This window comes from Bipolaris zeicola, assembly GCF_000523435.1.
Source record: "Bipolaris zeicola 26-R-13 unplaced genomic scaffold scaffold_44, whole genome shotgun sequence".
NCBI classification, from domain to species: domain Eukaryota; kingdom Fungi; phylum Ascomycota; class Dothideomycetes; order Pleosporales; family Pleosporaceae; genus Bipolaris; species Bipolaris zeicola.
Genome location: NW_006912093.1, coordinates 126,639 through 145,368, shown reverse-complemented (window position 1 = coordinate 145,368; position 18,730 = coordinate 126,639). Strand labels below are relative to the sequence as shown.

At 52.8% G+C, this 18,730-nt stretch overlaps 5 protein-coding genes across 5 annotated transcripts; 2 read left to right on the top strand and 3 right to left on the bottom strand.

Moving 5' to 3' along the window:
• Nucleotides 1-528: 528 nt before the first annotated feature.
• On the bottom strand, nt 529-1,191 carry COCCADRAFT_3698 (uncharacterized protein; the record flags this gene model as incomplete). The annotated part of the gene is made up of 1 exon (XM_007712438.1): nt 529-1,191. One exon carries the CDS (start codon nt 1,189-1,191, stop codon nt 529-531), a length of 663 nt encoding a protein of 220 aa, XP_007710628.1.
• A 595-nt stretch (nt 1,192-1,786) lies between these two features.
• COCCADRAFT_91816 (uncharacterized protein) lies at nt 1,787-3,013 on the top strand (the record flags this gene model as incomplete). Its single annotated transcript, XM_007712481.1, has 1 exon — nt 1,787-3,013. The coding sequence occupies one exon, from the start codon at nt 1,787-1,789 to the stop codon at nt 3,011-3,013; it is 1,227 nt and encodes a 408-aa protein (XP_007710671.1).
• Nucleotides 3,014-3,245: 232 nt separating this feature from the next.
• On the bottom strand, nt 3,246-4,504 carry COCCADRAFT_91831 (uncharacterized protein; the record flags this gene model as incomplete). Its single annotated transcript, XM_007712480.1, has 2 exons — nt 3,246-4,208; nt 4,265-4,504. 2 exons carry the CDS (start codon nt 4,502-4,504, stop codon nt 3,246-3,248), a joined length of 1,203 nt encoding a protein of 400 aa, XP_007710670.1.
• A 564-nt stretch (nt 4,505-5,068) lies between these two features.
• On the bottom strand, nt 5,069-10,490 carry COCCADRAFT_3695 (glycosyltransferase family 2 protein; the record flags this gene model as incomplete). The annotated part of the gene is made up of 3 exons (XM_007712437.1): nt 5,069-6,443; nt 6,496-10,134; nt 10,192-10,490. The coding sequence occupies 3 exons, from the start codon at nt 10,488-10,490 to the stop codon at nt 5,069-5,071; spliced, it is 5,313 nt and encodes a 1,770-aa protein (XP_007710627.1).
• A 2,160-nt stretch (nt 10,491-12,650) lies between these two features.
• Nucleotides 12,651-18,290, top strand: COCCADRAFT_3694 (glycosyltransferase family 2 protein; the record flags this gene model as incomplete). Its single annotated transcript, XM_007712436.1, has 3 exons — nt 12,651-12,931; nt 12,993-18,158; nt 18,209-18,290. The coding sequence occupies 3 exons, from the start codon at nt 12,651-12,653 to the stop codon at nt 18,288-18,290; spliced, it is 5,529 nt and encodes a 1,842-aa protein (XP_007710626.1).
• Nucleotides 18,291-18,730: the final 440 nt, after the last annotated feature.

Genomic DNA, 18,730 nt, shown 5'->3' with positions numbered 1-18,730 from the left:
AGCAAAGCACCACACAGCTTGTGGCTTTGCGGACTTTTATTGGTGTATATAACACTTTTTGGCTATCACTATACAATGACTGGGGGGTTGACTGGAAAAATTACGGTTTGCTGCACGACGTCAGCAGATTATGACATGGCGTCGCTCATGGGTGGAGAGCTCTTGATTACAAAAAGCCTTGCTAAGGTTGATACACGTACATGGGACCATGTGATGGACTGGATAAACCGTTGTGCTTAATGTCTAGACTATATTTTGAAAAAGAAGAGCATTGATATGTATTTTTCCTAAGAGATTGTCAAACGTATTCCATGTGATGACCTTGCTGGAGAGTGATTTGACCAAGTGAATAGTGTTCAACTATTGTCGGCTTTCATACAAGTGCAACCTCTGAAGGCCTTGGCCAGCTGGTTGTTGGATGTCGAGTAGCGTATTTCGTAGTACGACATCTGTTTGATATGTAGAATTGATTCTAGACATGTTGATAGTGGCATGACCAGTTGACAGAAGTACCCAGCAGCGTACATATTACAAGCTACCCGCTGCCTTCTTCCCCGCCTTCTGGAACAACTCTGGGTGGTCAATCGCGTACTGTGCGCCTGCCGCCCAGTGATACAATTTCGCCGCAATCACGTACCCTTCCTTGGCAAACTCCTCGAGCCGCGTGTACAACTCAGCTACAGGAATATTAACACGCTGGATATCCTCGCCCTCATCCAGATGCTGTTCGGGCTCTGAATCCCCTTCCTTCAGATGAATCTCCACCATGCATAGACACAGATTCGCACTCGTCATGCCGGGATCCGCAGCTACAGCCGGAGAGGTAGAGACAACGGTGCCCTTGTACCCTGTCTCCTCGTATAGCTCACGCACCGCTGCTTCCTCGGGCGTCTCATCCTTGTCGATGAGGCCGGCAGGCCACTCGACGGTAAATCCACCGACGGGTGGACGGAACTGGATCACCACGATGGTCGATGGTGGCTTGCTGGGGTGGTAGATGATGTTGCCCATGGCCACGGCGTCGACGCCTGCGCTCCCGGTTGTCTTGCGGCTAGCAATTTCCCACACGCGGGATGCGCCGTGGGCGTCGGTGTAGGTGGCTTTTTGCAGTTTGATCCATTTTGCCTCTGATGAGGGGAGGTCCGTGAGAGAAGTTATTTTGGGCGTTGCCTTGTTATTGTTCGAGGCCATTGTTACGGCTTTGACGCGGGATACAAGTGTGGATGTGGAAGGGCGGGGTGTGCTGTGGAATAGACGATTGTGTGTTGCCTTGGTCGCTTTCCTTGTCGTGTTCTTGAATGCCCTTGTTAACATCCAAAGCGGCAATGGATGTTGTCGTGATTGCTTGTAGTAGACGGAGTGTGATGGCACTGTCTAGGAGAGTGAGGGGCACAGCTAGACAGAGATGAGCAAGGCCGTCAAAGTCAAGAGGCTGTGTATAACTTGATTAGGAAACGTAATAGGAGGGTGCGTTTTTGCTTTCTCAAGTCGTCTAGATAGATGACAGAAAATGTGGTGCAAAGGCTCCAATGGAACGGTCACGATTGCAAGACCCCGCTGCATTAGCGTCAGGAACACACGACAAGCTCACCTTACGTCACGGGAAAGTATTGCAGGGATCGGATAAGCATTGGTTATCGATACAAACTTGATACAACGAAGTAAGCTTTCAATTCTTGCACGGTCGATATCTCGCAATTTCTCATGTCTTGTTGGTCATCTTATGGTTCTGTGTAGCCCTACTTGCCTACGTACACTTTTCTTTCATCACTATTTGCAATTAAACATGCTATCACTTCGCGCCGTCCGACGTGCAACGCCAAAAATTCCCAAACACTCAAGAACTCTTCATAGATCCTTTACATGCACAGCTCGCCTAGATGCAGACTTCACACACGCTGTGATAGGTGGTGGCGTCGTGGGACTTGCCATAGCCCGTAAATTGCAATCTCGGCCCTCAACCTCGACAGTCCTGATAGAGAAACATGGAACCGCGGGCACAGAGACAAGTTCACGGAACAGCGAAGTCATACACGCAGGGCTATACTATGGCCCCTCTTCTCGAAAAACCAAACTCTGCATCAGAGGCAAAAACTTGCTGTACGAACTGTGTGCCCAACAAGGCATTCCCCATCGCAACACGGGAAAATGGATTGTAGCACAAGATGTCGAGCAAATGGAAGCTTTGGAAAAAGTGCACGACTTCGCTCAGAGCATCGGTGTACCGACAAGATTCCTAAGTAAACAAGAGGCAGCAACAAGAGAACCCGAGGTCCGCGCCGAAGCAGGCGTCCTCGAGAGTCCCAGCACAGGAATCATAGACTCCCACAGCCTAATGCAGTACCTCGAAGGCGACTTTGAAAACAACGGCGGAATCTGCGCCTTCAACTCTCCCGTCACCCGTATCACACCGATAGATTCTGGCCGCGGAGGCTGGGAAATCACCACGACGACGACCGAAGAAACAAGCACCATAACAGCAGAAACCCTCATCAACGCCGCAGGCCTCTACGCCATCCCCCTCTCCAACACCATCTTGCCCCCTTCACGCCAGAAAACCGCCTTTTACGCAAAAGGCTCCTATTTCTCGTACAGCAGCTCCCGCCCCCGCACATCCACCCTCGTCTATCCCGCTCCTATACCAGGCCACGCGGGGCTGGGCACGCATCTGACGCTCGACCTCTCTGGCCGCATCCGCTTCGGGCCGGACGTCGAGTGGACGGATTCGCCCTCGGACTACACTCCGAACACCAAGAACCTGACTGCCGCTATTGCAGACATCAAGACGTATCTACCCGGTGTGCAGGCTGATGCCATAGCCCCGGATTACGTGGGTATACGACCCAAGTTGGGGAAGTTGGCGGCAACGAATGCCGGCAAAGGGTTTCAGGATTTTTATATTGAGAAGGAGGATGGGTTTGAGGGATGGGTTAATTTGTTGGCGATTGAGAGTCCTGGGTTGACGAGTTGTTTGGCTATTGCAGAAGAGGTGGAGGGGTTGTTGTATCGATGATCTCTTTTATATTGTTGTTAATCACTACTCCAATTGTTTATTTTGGATCTGGGTGGATTGTCTGGAGAATCTTGTACAAATGCGAATGTATGTAACAGATAATTCTGAGAAATTGATCATGACACAAGCATACAAAGTCTGCTGAATGAAATTTCTAATGGTGGACAACCCTTGTTATCCATGCATTAAATTACAACTTTTGATCACGTCTAAAGTTATATTCCCCAGCTTTCTACCTCTCATCCTCAATCTGTCTCCTCAGATCCTCCAACACGGCCTTTCTACTCTCCAAATGCGCCTGTAACCCCTCAACTTGTTCTCTCACCGTCTCAATCTCTTCCCTAATACCGCCCAGCCCCTTGACTGCACCTCCGTCGTCATTGTCGAGCTCTTTGAGCACGTTGCGCTTGTAGTCAAGCAAGAGCTCTAACTCACGCTTAACCAGTGCCGGCTTGCTATCTGTGTTGCGGCCATGCCGCCTCTTCTCGACTTCCTTCTCCACATCCGCCATCTTTTGCTCAAGCTCACGCAGCTGCTTCTTAAGCCGGACCTCTTCCCAGTCTTCTGTTGTGCGGCCACCAAAATCAGTGCCCTTTCCGCCTCGCGCACCGTAGCTGTTCGCGCGGTCACCGACACCCAGGCGTGTGAGGTATGCGTCGCCAAACTTTGCTTTGCGGCCCGAGGCTGTGTTCTCATCGCGCGAGGCCGCCCATCGCGAGTTAGCGCTAGAGTTGATGTCGTAGTCTATGTGCGCCTTTTCGAAGCTTGCCCGTAGCGACGGGGGCACACTGCGTGGGACGCGGAATCCCTCGCTTCGTTGGTTGAGAATGTGCAGGAAAGTCAGAGCAGCGTCTTTGCCTACACTTTCTCTTGCCTTTGGGTTGACCAGGTTCCATGCAAAGCGTATGTCCGAGTCTGGCACGTCTTCGAGACTGTCAAACAGCCCAGCCAGGCTGTCAAAGGTGATGTTGCCGTGGCCGTCGCGGTTCGCAGTGTAGATTTCCTCGTACTTGGCCTTGTCTCCGGGTGATATGTACCAGTCGAAGCCGTCGCGCAGGCCCGGTGTGTCGTCATCGTCTTCGACCGTCTCGTATGCGGGTTGTGAACCGGTAAGAGCGCGTGTCGCTTGCACAAGGTGTGCTTTTGATTCAGGCACCAGCCAGTCGGGCAGGACTTTAGGCACATCGACCGATACCTACGAGACCCTTATTAGTACGCATATGATGCCTGAGTTTGTCGTGTGCGACATACCCCATTGATCAGGTCAAAGATGAGTCGCATAGCCACGCAAAACTCCTCAAAGTCCAGCTTGCCGTCATTGTCCACATCCGCAAGATCCCACACGCGCTCTAGTTGATCGTCTCGGAGGTGCGAGTTCTTGAGCACAGGGGCGGCCTGCGCGCCGTCCAGATGGGTACCGCCATTGCTAAGTGAGCTGAAGATCTCCCAGTACTTTTCGATTTCATCCTGCTCGATGCGATTCGGCGCCATGTTGCAGGAGTGATATATGCCTTGAGAAGGAAAGGAAAGTAAAGTAAAGTAAACCAAGGCGGTATGGGAGACGTTTGGGTACAGTTGCGGGCGGTCGGGATGGCGGAGCTGTCTGGCCGCGACTGGTGCTGGCCCGGGGGTGGGTACGTACCATCCATCGGGCTGCTACTGACTAGCCGAACCCGCGACACCCCATCGTCGTCATCCTCTCCACCACCAAACCATAAGCTTAGCACCCATGTAGACTGTTAAACAGCAGCAACAGCTCACTCTAACGACCTCAAATCACAACGTTCATACCATAAGGCAAAACATACAAAACATTCCCTGAGGTTCGATTCGATCCTTATTTGTCTAAGTACGTAGCAACTCCTTATTACACTTCACATCAACCCAACAATGTCAATACAACCGAAAAACAAGAGATTCCCGCATTTTCCTACTTGGTTTACGCCCGTGTGCAAAATGTACAATCAAATGATAGACTGCATGCATCGTGCAAAACATGTAACAAACAAACACCGCTAAATGCAACCTTTTTCAACCTTGCTCTATCCTCACTGCTTAAGCCATGTTGGCAAGCTCGTGATCAATAGCCTGGGCAAGGAAAATCTTGCGCTCGCCCGTCAGCTGCACTTGCAGCCTCTGCTCAGCAAGCGCGATGATCTGCTTGCGCGTTACCCGGTCCAGATCCGCGTCCTTGAGACACGCCTGTACAGTCTCGATGATCTGACCATCACTAGGTCCGTTCATCATGGTCTGGAAGTTGGTAGTGCTGCCTGGGCGTGACTGGCTGGCACCATAGCTAAGAGGGCTTCGTCCGCGAATCGGTGGTGTAGACGCCATGAGGTTGTCCGAGCTCTGGAAGCCGGCCATGCTCTGGCGTTGGCCATAGGGAGACGCCGTGTTGTTGCGGTAGTGGTCGCTCATGTTGCCCATGGACATGAGACGGCCGTCTTGTGGGTTGTCTTGGTACCGCGTCATGTGCGAGTATGTCGACTGGCGTCCCTGCATGCCCTGATAGGGACCGGGAGACTGAGGTGGCATGTGCGAGATGTGATGCATGTTGGACAGGACGGTCGATGCTGGCTTGACTGACGAGTAGACGGATTGCATGTCGTTCATCTCGTAAGCCTCGTCCTCGTGTGCGTTGAAGCCGCCCTTCTCAGTACCCATACCGGGGAGACCACGGCGACCAGGGAGGTCGTTGCGTTCAGCGTACTCGTCCCATCGCATCATGGGAATGGCCTTTGGATCAAAACCCTCTTCGTCAGTCGTGAGGACTTGCTTGGTTCCTTGTTCACCAATAACGACACGAGTGTTACCCCACGAGAAATCGTCCTGCTTCCAGAACGAATACATGGGAAGCGCCAGTGAGTAAATGGGGAACGCCATGATGTAGATGATCATCCATCCAACGTGTTGCCACTGTCGCTTGATGATGAAGATGAGTGCCTGCAGACCGTACACGGCAGCCAACATGACAATGGACAGCAAGGGAAATTGTCCTGTGCCGGAAGAGACCATGTAGACTAGGTAGACCAAGTATGCGCAAATAGATGGCAGGATGAGAGTACCGAAAAGATCGACAAAGACGACGAATCGCATGGAGAAACAACAGAAACCGCAGAGATCCTTCAAGAAGACAAGTTCAGCCAAGTTGTGAATGGTGGAGTTGATCCATCGACGTCTCTGAGAAAGCAAAATGCTCCAGGTATCAGGAGCAGCAGTGAGAGCGTAGGCGTCGGGGATAAACTTGTACGACATGTGAGGGAAGTACTTGGTCATCAAGGTGGTCAGATAACGATCCTCACCAAGTGAGAGCAAGTTCTTCTTGTGCAGTGTGTCAACAACGCAGTCGGCATAGTCCTTGATGATCTTGTCCGAGATAAGCAGAGGCTTGCCCTTGTCGGCAGTACGGAGACGGTACATAGTGAAACTAAAGCACGTTAGTAACGGTGCAGTCATGGAGTCCATGACAGAATACTCACCAACCAGGCAAACAGGTAACACTGCCAAACAAACTTTCGAAAGCCTTTGACAGATGATGCGAAATGTAGTACTCGTAAACTTGGATCATAGTCCACCAGGATCTGTCCTCATTTTCCAAGCTCGTCTCACCACAGATACCGGCAATCTTGGAGTCGTGGGTACAGGCTGCCACAAGACGGTTGAGAGAATCAGGCTTGACTAGGGTATCGGCATCAATCATGAGCAGATACTCGTACAGCTCAGGGTCCACACCGATAATGTTGTTGATTTGGTGGAACATTTCAAGCTCGAGAGGGTTCATAGCAGATCGGTGGTGGACACGGTTGAGGAAGCTCATGAGCAAGATCTGAGAATCACGCTTTCCACGGTTACCAGGCTTGGACTTGGATTGTTCAGACTCCTTGCCCATCTTGACGACCACAATGTACGGAACAACGTTGCCTTCAAATTCGTAGAGACCAGAGTAGACCTTGCCGTAGTTGAGCTGCTGGCTCCCTTCACCAACAGACCAGAAGGGAAGCGCTGGCGGGTCGACCTTGGGATCAACACCAAGAATGTCGAGCACAATCTTGGGGGTAGGGCGATCGTTACCACCTCCGACAATCATTCCGTCACAAATGACACAGATGAGTTTGCGCTTGTTGTCGTATGCGAGAGCAGTGAGAGAGTCGACACTCTTTCGGATAGAGTCCTCGCCTTCGGTATATGCTGGAACTTGGCAAATGACAAATTTGTCCTGGTTGGCCGGGCGCTTTCGGGAACCCAATTGGAGAGCAGCCAAGAACTTGATTACAATGACTGAACAGAGCATAATGGTAAAGGCGAGAAGGATGTAATCGTTGACCACACACTTGGCATCCTTACGGAAATCCGTCCTACCAACGTAGAAGAGATTGTCCAGGCATTGAAGATTGAAGGCTTGTGAAGTGTCGTTGAGCTTGTTCGAAAAGTCCTCCGAAAGCTCGCCACCGGCGTTGTTCTTAACCATGTCCACTAGTTTGGGGTCGAGGAAGTTGTACTGGGGAAGGTCTTGCATATAGTCGATTGTAACGAAGTAGTTTGTCAAATCGTAAACCTTTTCCTTGAGCCTGAACCACATGCGGTTGTTGTCTTGGCCTTGATTTTTGATGTCGTCAATTTTCCAGACAAGTTCTCCCTTGCGGTATTGTTTGATAGCCGGGAGGAACACTTTGGGGTACCAATCTTCTTGTTTCAAAGCCTTGCTGTCAGGCATGTTGGTTTGCGAGCCGGAAGTGTGCACAGCCAGAGAGTTGAGGCTCTCTGAGATGGAGGTGTTGAGCTTCAGCTGCAAGACACGGTTCTGGGGGGTATCCTGGATGAGATTGGGGCAGGCAAGATATAGCGGGGGGATGATGTAGGGGTCCATGTCGGCTCCGGCCATTTCCATCATGCGCTCGTTGGTGGTCTCGGTGTTGGAGTCACTGTGCTGCTTCCTCCAGAAAGAGGTCAAATCGTAGACAGTACCGTGGTGGCTGACAAAGTAATCCTTTGCGCCCTGGTGAGCGGCCACTTCTTTCGTGTTCCATACCTTGTCTTTGTTGGGACACAGGAGTTTACCAAAAGCGACAATGTAGAAGACAATGGTGGCGTTGAGCAGCATAATGAGTATAACCAGAACGAGCTTTTCTCGCCATGCCATGCGAACATCAGGTCGCTTCATTCGCCCAACCCATTTGAGCAGTGGTGAAGGGACCCAAAATGTGACTGCCCAGACGAATGCAACCCATATTCTTCGGGAAGTGGTCAAGCTGGTCTGAGTGACGACACCATTGCCGGAATTCTCGAGATCAAAGTAAGAGACACCCTTGTTTTCATCGCCTTTCATACCAAGACCGTAATCACCAGGTCCAGTAGTTGGAACTGTAAGGGCGGTGGGAGCAAGAGATTTGGCATCCGCAGCAACGCCCGCGTGAAGACTAGTCGTGCTCTGGAACGGATTTTGAGGAGTGGCCGATCGCGCGTCGGGAAGAGGCGGGAAGAAGGTGCTCGCAGTGGGTGGGAGCTGATTGTTGTATGCGCTGTCCATAGCACCAGCACCAACCATGCCTCCCATGATGCCAGAAGCACCAAATTCTTGGGTCTTGAGGTCGAGTTGTGACTCTGCTTCCCACCATACGCCTTCTCTGACCCATACACGCTCCTTTCCAACCACAACTTCGCCGTTGCTCCAGCCACGCTGTAGAACCCAATTTTGAATACCTTCCTGGCCGTCCATGCAACCAAGAGGAGCATATCGGTCATGGAACTCGTGGTGATCAAAATCAGCAGTGAAGTCAAGGTTGCGGTTGCGTCGGTTGGCCCATTCTGGGAGACGCCACTCACGTAGTTGGCGGGAGATGACACCCGCTTGCCATGTGGAGTTCAGATCCTGGTTCAAGGATGTAGGGATGCTGTCGGAGGGGTGAAGTGCGAGCTGAAACCAGACTCTGCTGCTAGCCACAGTCATGGCCAGATCGAAGCGGCCGTGCTTGCCAAGAACGATACCGCCGTTGGGCACGGGGTATAGCAGTTTCTTCACGAAGTTGTCTTGGTCTGGAATCTCGAGGCCGAGTTTATCTAGGACAGCCTCGCGCCTCTCCAAGTCGCCCTCTTTCTCGCGCAGAGCTGCGCCATTGATACCCAGGTCGGCACCGCAGACTTGCATGGCCTCCCTCATGCTCTCGAGCACCGCGTTAGCCACTGGGGGTACGGGTACGCCGTCTTCGCGCATCTCGGCATTAATGCCTTCGCTATCGTCGAAGACGGTACGAAGTGCGACCGCCTTACCAAGCTCACGGCTGGGAATATCGACAACAGTGATGTTGACAATGTCTCCGTCCTCGGATTCACTAGGTGTCATGATACCACTGCCATCGCTGTCATCCATAGCGTAACCATTCTTGGCGCGTTGGATTTCGCTCTTGATGGAGGCATTGGCGTGGACAATGACAAAGTCCACAATAGCCTCGTAGAGACCACCGATGACAACTTCGCGTTCGTTGGAGGCGAGTTTCTGGCGAAGGGTGCCCTCGGGCAGATCCATGAGGGTCTCGACATCTTCGCACACGGCTGCAAGAGACTCCTCATCCATGAAGTAGTCCAAGGTATTGCCAAGCTTGAGCAGACCAGTCAGGCAGCTGATGAGGCTGGTCATCTTCTGACCCTTGATGCCAATAGCCTTGAGGTTGGCGCGGAAATCCTCGGCGGCGGCGGCATCGTCGGCATCGGGGAGGTAAGAAGGGGGTTCGTAGGTGCCGGAGCGGCGGAGAAGGGCGTATTTGTCGAGGGACTGGATGTCGAGATATTCCTTCTCCTGTCTCGATGCAGAGCTGGAGTTGAGGTAGTAAAAGACGTCAAATGCACGGAAACCGGCTTGCGAGGGAATCTGGAGTAGGCCCTGTTGGACATCAAGGCCGGATGTGGACAGCTTGATCTCGGCACCGACGACAGTACCAGCAAGATTAATAGTGAAGATTGAGGCCAATGCAGAGTATCGGGGCGCGGAAGGATTTTGGGGGGTGACACAGTGGGTGAATGCCTTGAGAGCCTCAAGGGCGATGTAAAAGTTGGATGGAAGCGAGAGCGGCAGACTAGACACGAAAGGAGAAAATAGCGAGGGGCTTGATTCATGGAGCGAACTGAAGTATTGTTAGTGAAAATGGCACGGAATGCAGTCGTGATTGGGAAGAGCCTACGCCAGAACTATGCACCCGTCTTCTGCTCTCCTGCGAGCGTGTTCCCACGCCTTGCGGCCCAGCTCGAGGTCGACGGTGCCGCCAATACGGTTGTCAATGATGCTCTTGGCATTGACCCAGGTGTTGACGACGAGGCTGGTGCTGGCCTCAAGGTTGTATGAGCGGCCATTCTTGTATGCCGAGTTAAGGGTGTTGAGCAGCGTGGTGGTGGAAGTCTGCGTGGGCTGGGCTCCACCACGCGGCGCGGAAGTCGAGGCCGTCGAGTAGACGGACATGCGGGAGTTGTTGACGAAGCTCATGGTGACGGGCTGAGGCGGGTCGCCCCTTCTGTAGATGCGTGGGCGTCGATGCTATAACGAGGGTTTGCCAGGTGTAAGGGCGTGTCAAATGTACCACGGTCCCAAAGTGTCAGGGACGGGCGGGAGGAGATGTGGATTAGCGCCTGGTGCTGGACGCGACAGCAAGAGGCAGGATAGCGAGTGAATGGATTAAACGACTGTATGAAGAAAGAAGAAAACGGCACACACACATACACAACGAGAGAGACTCGTCGGACGCAGATAGAGAGCAGCAGAGCAGGCCGGCGATGTTTGTTGGCTCGAGGCGATGGGGGATGGGCGGCCAGAACGAAAGCGGAATGGCGCGGTATGGTTAGGGGGGGTTAGTAGGGCGGCGTGTATGGATGGCGATGAAGCGGGTGCAGCAGCATCAATGCATTACTACGCAACCAAACATGGATGGCGGCTCTTGGTCCTCGTCGTCCCCGTGGTCCAATACGAGCGGGTGGCGCTGGCGGAAAAGAAGGCTGACGAGCCTACCCCCCCCCCTATATTTAGCCCGTTTACTATTTTGTGCCGTTGATGGACAAAGTCTGGCGAGCAATGGGCGGCGTGATGGCAAAAAACGAACGAGGATGCGCGTTTTTGCTTGTCAGACAATGTCATGCCATGCCGCCAGTCAGGTATCGATAAAGAAGAGGCAGGCGACGGCTGCCCGCTGCCCGCCTGGGCCCGTGGGGATCGCTGCCGGCGCCATGATCAAAATCTTGTGGTCGAGCGCAGGGGGGCCGTGGTGGTCGTGGTGTCGCAGGCCTGGCATGCATTTCCCAATATTCACACGGGCTCCCCCTTCATCTACGGGGGACATGTGCACGCCATGTCGACGACCGTTTCACCTCTCAATTTGGCCACGCACGCGCATCAGGAGACGAGTCAATCCTCCGCCTTTGTGCTCGGTCAGCAGTATGGCACTGTATTGGATGTACCTATGAATGGTACAGGATGGATATGCGTACATGTGTAGCGTGTGTATATAGTACGGACGGACGTACGGACGGACGTACTGACGGACATGTGCTCGTGTGTGTGCGTGTGTGGTCCGCCCTCGACCTGGTGGAGCGGTGGGCCTCGATAGATTCTAGCGCTGGTGTGCAGAATCGACAGTCACGTGATGGTCCGCTTCTCTGGGAGCAGCCGTGTCTCGAGCTGACGACTGCAACGTTGGCTACGCAATCGATACACCCTCCCCAGCCCTCTAGTGCATTGCAACATGCAGTCAATAAGCATCATTGCCGCCACCCGACTTGCTGACCTGCGCTGCGAACACCAGTAGTGGTAAGTCGTGTCTTGCTTCTTCAGCTTGCTCGTCTGCTTCTTCTTCCCCATAGTTCCGCCTCCGCAGTCAACAGGCTCAACAATCCTTTACCGGACGGCCACAGCGCACCCTCTGCTGGTGCATTTGTGCTTGTTTCCCCCTCTCGTCTCGTCTCCTCCCCCGCCCATGTATCCTGGAGAGCGTTGAGCAAGAAACGGTCATATTGCCGTGGGTGCCAAAGAATTGGAAATGCTCCGCAGAGGCTTCTCCTGCTTGGCCGCATCAACCAAAGCAGACGGGTGGAGCCGTCGAGGCGGATGCGAGACGCAATAGCCCGCTTGTGCTGTATTCTATTCTATTTTTGCGCCCCCTTTTCGTGATCGCTGCGTCTCCTGGTCAACCCGCGCCATGTCTCGATCTGTGCGCCCGTCGGGCAAAGCGTACTAGCAACTGGCTAGCTACAGGCATACCACGGCCCATGCACCCTCGCATCTCGCAGACGGCCAGTATTCCACCACCGAGACCCCTTTGCCAGCTACTAGCAACGGCCCTGGACGTCTTCTACCTTCGTTCGTTTGTACTGTAAACCTTTCATCACGCTCGCTGTTTGTAATTCCTCTTCTTGGGCCTGCCAGTCACTTCGTTTGTCGTGGCGCCTTCGTTTTTTTCTTCTGGCTGCTCTGTCCGCCCCCTAGTTGTGCAGCCCAGCCCTACGGACACGGCCGCCGCTGTCTTGTTGTAGACATTCACCCTACCCAGCCAGCACCTCCTCAATCTCACCCGCTCCTGCCGTCTGAATTCGCGGCCGCCCTTGCCTGACTTCCACGGTCGCTACTCACGCTCCCACGGGGACGCGTCTGCACACCATGGCTTCCAACCCGCTGCAGAATCCCTCGCTGCCCTCGCTGCCCCAGCATCAGCAAAACGACACGGGCCTGACTTCTGCCCTCGCCAGTCGCTACCACGCACATCTCCCCATTGCCCATCTCTCCTCACAAGGCATTGTTGCCATCAACACTTGCACAGACTCGAGTCTTGGTGTCGATGGCGGCAAGGAGGGAAGTGCCCAGCAGGCCGCCGAGGACCTCTCCCAGCGCGCCTACACTCGTCTCGGTCAACGTTCCGAGGACCAGGCTGTCGTCTTCCTGTACGTCCCTCCTCATCCCATAGCATGCACCTCTGTCTTCTGTATCTAACCCCCCGTCCAGCGGCGAGTCCGGCTCCGGAAAGACGACCATTCGCGGTCACATGCTGAGGTCCTTCCTCTCCTACTCGTCCACGCCCCTCTCCAAGAAGATTGAACATGCAAACTTCGTTTTCGATGCCTTTACCACGACAAAGTCCCTCACGACCCCGCAAGCTTCCAAGTCTGGTCTCTTATTAGAGCTCCAGTATAATACCGCCACCGCTAATCACGCCACCCTCCTCGGTGCCCAGTTCCTCGCACACCGTCTCGAGCGCAGCCGCATCGCCTCGGTCCCCACCGGAGAGCGTACCTACCATGTCCTCTACTACCTCCTCGCCGGCACCAGCCCCAACGAAAAGAAGCACCTGTTCCTTGATGCCATAGGTGGCGACGGTTCCGGAGGCAACCGCGCCTCGATTGGCGCCAACAAGAGATGGCGATACCTCGGCCATCCTACTCAGCTCAAAGTGGGCATCGACGATGCAAAGGGCTTTGCTGACTTCAAGTCTGCCCTCCGAAGGCTCGAGTTTGGCAAGGAGAGCATTGCCGGCATTTGCGAGGTCATGGCCACCATTCTGCACATCGGACAGCTCGAGTTTGAAATGGGCCAGAACACAACACCCGCACCCGACGAGAGCGGTGGATACTCGCACGAGGGTGGTGAATCCATCACTGTTGTCAAGAACAAGGAAGCTCTCAACCCCATTGCCCAGTTCCTCGGTGTGTCCATTCCCAGTCTCGAGCAGAGTCTGCGATACAAGTCCAAGACGCTGTACCGTGAGCGTGTCACTGTCATGTTGGATCCCAAGGGTGCCCGCGCCAACGCAGATGAGCTGGCTCGCTCCCTCTACTCACTCCTCGTCACATGGGTCATGGAGCAAATGAACTCAAGAATCTCTGTCCCTGCTGAGGAGATCTCCAACACCGTGTCCCTTGTAGATTTCCCTGGTTTTGCCAACTTTGCCTCGACGGGCTCAGCCCTAGACCAGCTGCTCAACAACACAGCCAATGAGTCTTTGATCTCTTTCTGCCAGGAGAGCTTCTTCCAACGTCAAATCCAGGAACTAGAGGCTGAAGAGATTTCCTTGCCTCCCATGGCATTCTACGACAATACTGCCGTCAAGGCGGGCTTGATGAAGCCAGGCAACGGACTGCTCAGCATTCTTGACGATCAAATGCGTCGTGGTAAAACCGACATGCAGTTCCTCGAGGCCATTCGCAAGCGTTTTGACGGAAAGAACCAGGCCATTGTTCCAGGTAGCCTGACAGTCGTGCAGCCAGGAAGCAACTTCCCCACACCCAATACCTCGCCTGCCTTCACCATCCGTCATTTCACTGGTGATGTAGACTACAGTGTCGAGGGTCTTATGGAGGAGAACGCTGAACTCATTTCTGGTGACATGATGCATCTGCTCAAGTCTGCCCAGGCTCCTTTCATCCAACAGCTTTTTGGACAAGAGGCCCTGCAGAAGATGTCTCATCCCAAAGAAAAATCCACCATTGTCCAGGCTACCGTCAGCTCCAAGCCTACCCGCCAGCCAAGCATGGCAAAACGCAAGGCTGACAAGACTGGCCGCTTTGGACGTCCTCTCAACGTTTTCGACGAGGACGCCATGAGCGATGCAGAGAGCACCACTTCAGGAGTCAGGAAGCCTGGCGAATCGGCCAAGCAAACTGGTGCTGCAGGTCAATTCATCAGTTCTCTGAGGACCATTGAGTCGACGCTCCGCAAGGCCAATGCCTACTTCGTCTTCTGCTTGAAGCCCAATGACCGAAGAATTGCCAACCAATTCGACAGCAAATGCGTGCGCCAGCAGGTGCAGGCTTTGGGCATTGCTGAGATTAGTCAACGCTTGCGCGTCGCTGATTACAGCATTTTCATGCCGTTTGCCGAATTCCTCGGACTTGCTCAAACTGATCTCGCTATCGTGGGAAGCGACAAGGAGAAGGCTGAGATGGTTCTCGATCAAAAGCCATGGCGAGAGAATGAAGTTCGCGTCGGAGCTACTGGTGTATTCCTGAGCGAGAAATGCTGGCTCGAGATTGCAAACATCTCCGGTGTCACTCCCTACGCACGCGGCCCAGTTGACTCCAATGATAATCTGCACACTCCTGATGCTGGCCGCTCTTTTGGCGATGCTCGAGCGGGTCTGCTTTCACCATCGCCTGGCGGATACTATGATGATAAGGGTGGCAACTATTTCGGCGCTCGAGACATTGATGCTCGTTCAGAAGCCCCATCTGGTATCACCAACGGTGACATGTTCCACGGTTTGGAACAGCCAAAGGCCTTGGATGAGAAGACTGAAGACGCAAAGCTGGAAGAGGTCGAAACAGTCCCTGTTTCCGGCAGCCGAAAGCGATGGGTCTTCATTGTTTACCTCATGACTTGGCTCATCCCTGACTGGGCTATCCGAGTCATCGGGCGGATCCCCCGTAAAGATGTTCGTATGGCGTGGCGTGAAAAGCTAGCCATCAACATGATCATTTGGTGGAGTTGTGCCTTCGTCATTTTCCTCATGATTGGTTTCCCCAGGGTCATTTGTCCTAAGCAAAATGTCTACTCCACTGCCGAATTGTCCTCTTTCGACGGCAAGGAAAACAGGAAAGCCTATGTGGGCATCCGTGGTGTAGTTTACGATCTTGGCTCATTCATCCCTCACCACTACCCTAGCATTGTCCCTCAGAAGAATTTGGAGAAGTATGCTGGAAAGGACGCCACCAATCTGTTCCCTGTACAAGTCTCTGCTTTGTGCTTGGGTAAGAGCGGTCAAGGAATCGACCCTGCCGTCCAGCTCAACTACAAGAACTCCAACTACACTGACTCCACCATCAACAACCTGATCAGTGCCACTGACTTGAACGCTCAATACCACGACTTCCGCTCCTTCACCAACGATTCTCGCCCCGATTGGTGGTACGAGCAGCAAATGTTCCTCAAGGCCAACTACTTGAAGGGACGTCTTGGTTACAGTCCTCAGTACCTCAAGACGCTTGCTTCAAAGAGTAACGCTATCGCTTACATGAACGGCAAGGTGTACGACCTCACGGACTACATCCCCGGTGGTCGTCAGGTCAAGTTCCCCGCTGGTCAAGATCAAGGTAACGGTGGCATTGACACCAACTTCATGGAAGACTCTGTCGTGGACATTTTCCGAGTTCAGGCTGGTAAAGATATCAGCAAGTACTGGGACAACCTTCCTTTGAACGCCCAGTCCAAGTCGAACATGCTGACCTGTCTCAACAACCTCTTCTACGTCGGAGATGTCGACACGAGGAACTCGGCAAGGTGTCAATTTGCTACCTACTTCCTGCTTGCCATCTCCATCATGTTGGCCGCCATTGTTGCTTTCAAGTTCCTTGCAGCTCTCCAGTTCAGTCGCAAAACCGATCCGGAAAACCTCGACAAGTTCATCATCGCCACTGTCCCGGCGTATACCGAAGACGAGGAGTCTCTGCGCCGTGCCATTGATTCTGCTGCCAGGATGAAGTATGACGACAAACGTAAACTCCTCGTTATTGTCTGCGATGGTATGATTATCGGTCAAGGAAACGACAAGCCAACTCCCCGTATCGTGCTCGACATTCTTGGTGTACCGGAAGCCACAGACCCAGACCCATTGAGTTTCGAGAGTTTGGGTGAAGGTCAACGCCAGCACAACATGGGCAAGATTTACTCTGGTCTGTATGAAGTACAGGGTCACATTGTTCCCTTCTTGGTCATCGTCAAGGTCGGAAAGCCCTCTGAAGTCTCCAAGCCTGGTAACCGAGGAAAGCGTGACTCCCAGATTGTCCTCATGCGGTTCTTGAACCGCGTTCACTACAATCTTCCCATGAGCCCACTGGAACTTGAGATGCATCACCACATCCGTAACATCATTGGTGTCAATCCCACCTTTTATGAGTTCCTGCTGCAAATCGACGCTGATACTGAGATTGCATCCGACTCCGCTACTCGATTCGTTGCTGCTTTCCTTCACGATACTCGTCTGCTTGCTATTTGTGGTGAAACGGCTCTCAGTAACGCCAAGTCTTCATTCGTTACGATGATGCAGGTTTACGAATACTTCATTTCTCACAACTTGACAAAGGCTTTTGAGAGTTTGTTCGGCTCCGTCACCTGTCTTCCCGGTTGTTTCACCATGTACCGTATCCGCGCTGCCGAGACTGGAAAGCCATTGTTCGTCAGCAAAGAAGTCGTGGAAGCCTATCAAGAGATTCGAGTCGATACGCTGCACACCAAGAACTTGCTGCATCTCGGAGAAGATCGTTATCTGACCACGCTGCTCATCAAGTTCCATCCCAAGTACAAGACCAAGTATACCATGCGAGCACATGCCTGGACTGTCGCTCCTGATAGTTTCTCTGTCTTCATCTCACAACGTCGTCGCTGGATCAACTCTACAGTGCACAACTTGGTCGAACTGATTCCGCTGCAGCAACTGTGTGGTTTCTGCTGTTTCAGTATGCGCTTCATTGTCTTCATGGATCTTCTTTCGACCGTTGTCCAGCCCGTCATTATCATCTACATTGGTTACCTTGCCTATGTACTGATCTACACGCCGGACGTTGTACCCATAACGGCATTCATTCTCTTGGGTGCAATCTATGGTTTGCAAGCAATCATCTTCATTGTCCGACGCAAATGGGAAATGATTGGCTGGATGATCATCTACATCTTTGCCACTCCGGTCTTCTCTTTCGCCCTCCCATTGTACTCTTTCTGGTTCATGGACGATTTCTCATGGGGTAACACACGTCTTATCGTTGGTGAAAAGGGTCAGAATATCGTTGTATCAGACGAGGGCAAGTTCGACCCTGCATCCATTCCCAAGAAGCGATGGGAAGAATACCAGGCAGAGATGTGGGAGCAGCACACAATCCGCGATGACCGCTCAGAGGTTTCCGGTTACACATACGCCACCAGGAAGCCATTCGGAAACGCATCTGTCGCTGGCTCAGAGTACGGAGGCATGGCCCCATCTCGATCCATGTCTCATCTCAATCTTCCCCGCTACGACAACCATTCACGACTGAGTCTCGCGCACAGCGGTCATGGAATGGACAGTATGGAGATGGCCAACCTGCCAAGCGATGAGGCCATCCTGGTTGAGATCAAGGATATTCTGTCCAAGTCTGACCTCATGAATGTCACCAAGAAGCAGATCAAGAGTGAGCTAGAGCAAAGGTATGGTTTTCTGAAATTCCTTCTTATGGCTTCAACTAACAGTTTAATAGATTTGGATGTGATCTCACGCTCAAGAAGCAGTTTATTGGTTCTGCGGTCGAGTCGCTGCTCATCAGTGGCCAGCTGTACTAGGGCTTTTGAGCTTGTTACTTTGTGTTTTGCCGTGCGATGCTAGCTTATAACATGGAGCTTCTGCCGTCATCATTACCTAATGTCGCATTCTATTCGGTCGGAGTTTAATTTGAAAGGGGCGTTTATTCTTTTAGAGTTATGGAACGGTCGCAGCTATAGTCAGTCACTTGTACTGGTTTTGCATTGGGAAGGGAAAAAAAATAGGAGTAGATATACCGCCGTAAGATAAGCACGTCTCACCATGAGGCATTGAAACGTAATCACCCCCGCCTTGAATGTGTTCTAGTAGCTTGTCTTATCACTTTCGTGTCCATATCTTTGATTAGATATATTCTTGCTGATGCTGGTGATGAGGTGAACTCTGCTGCCCATGGGTGGGTGGTCCGAGCGCCTGCAGAATTACCCCTCCAAAGTCGCCCGCCGCCGCCGCACAGAACAAT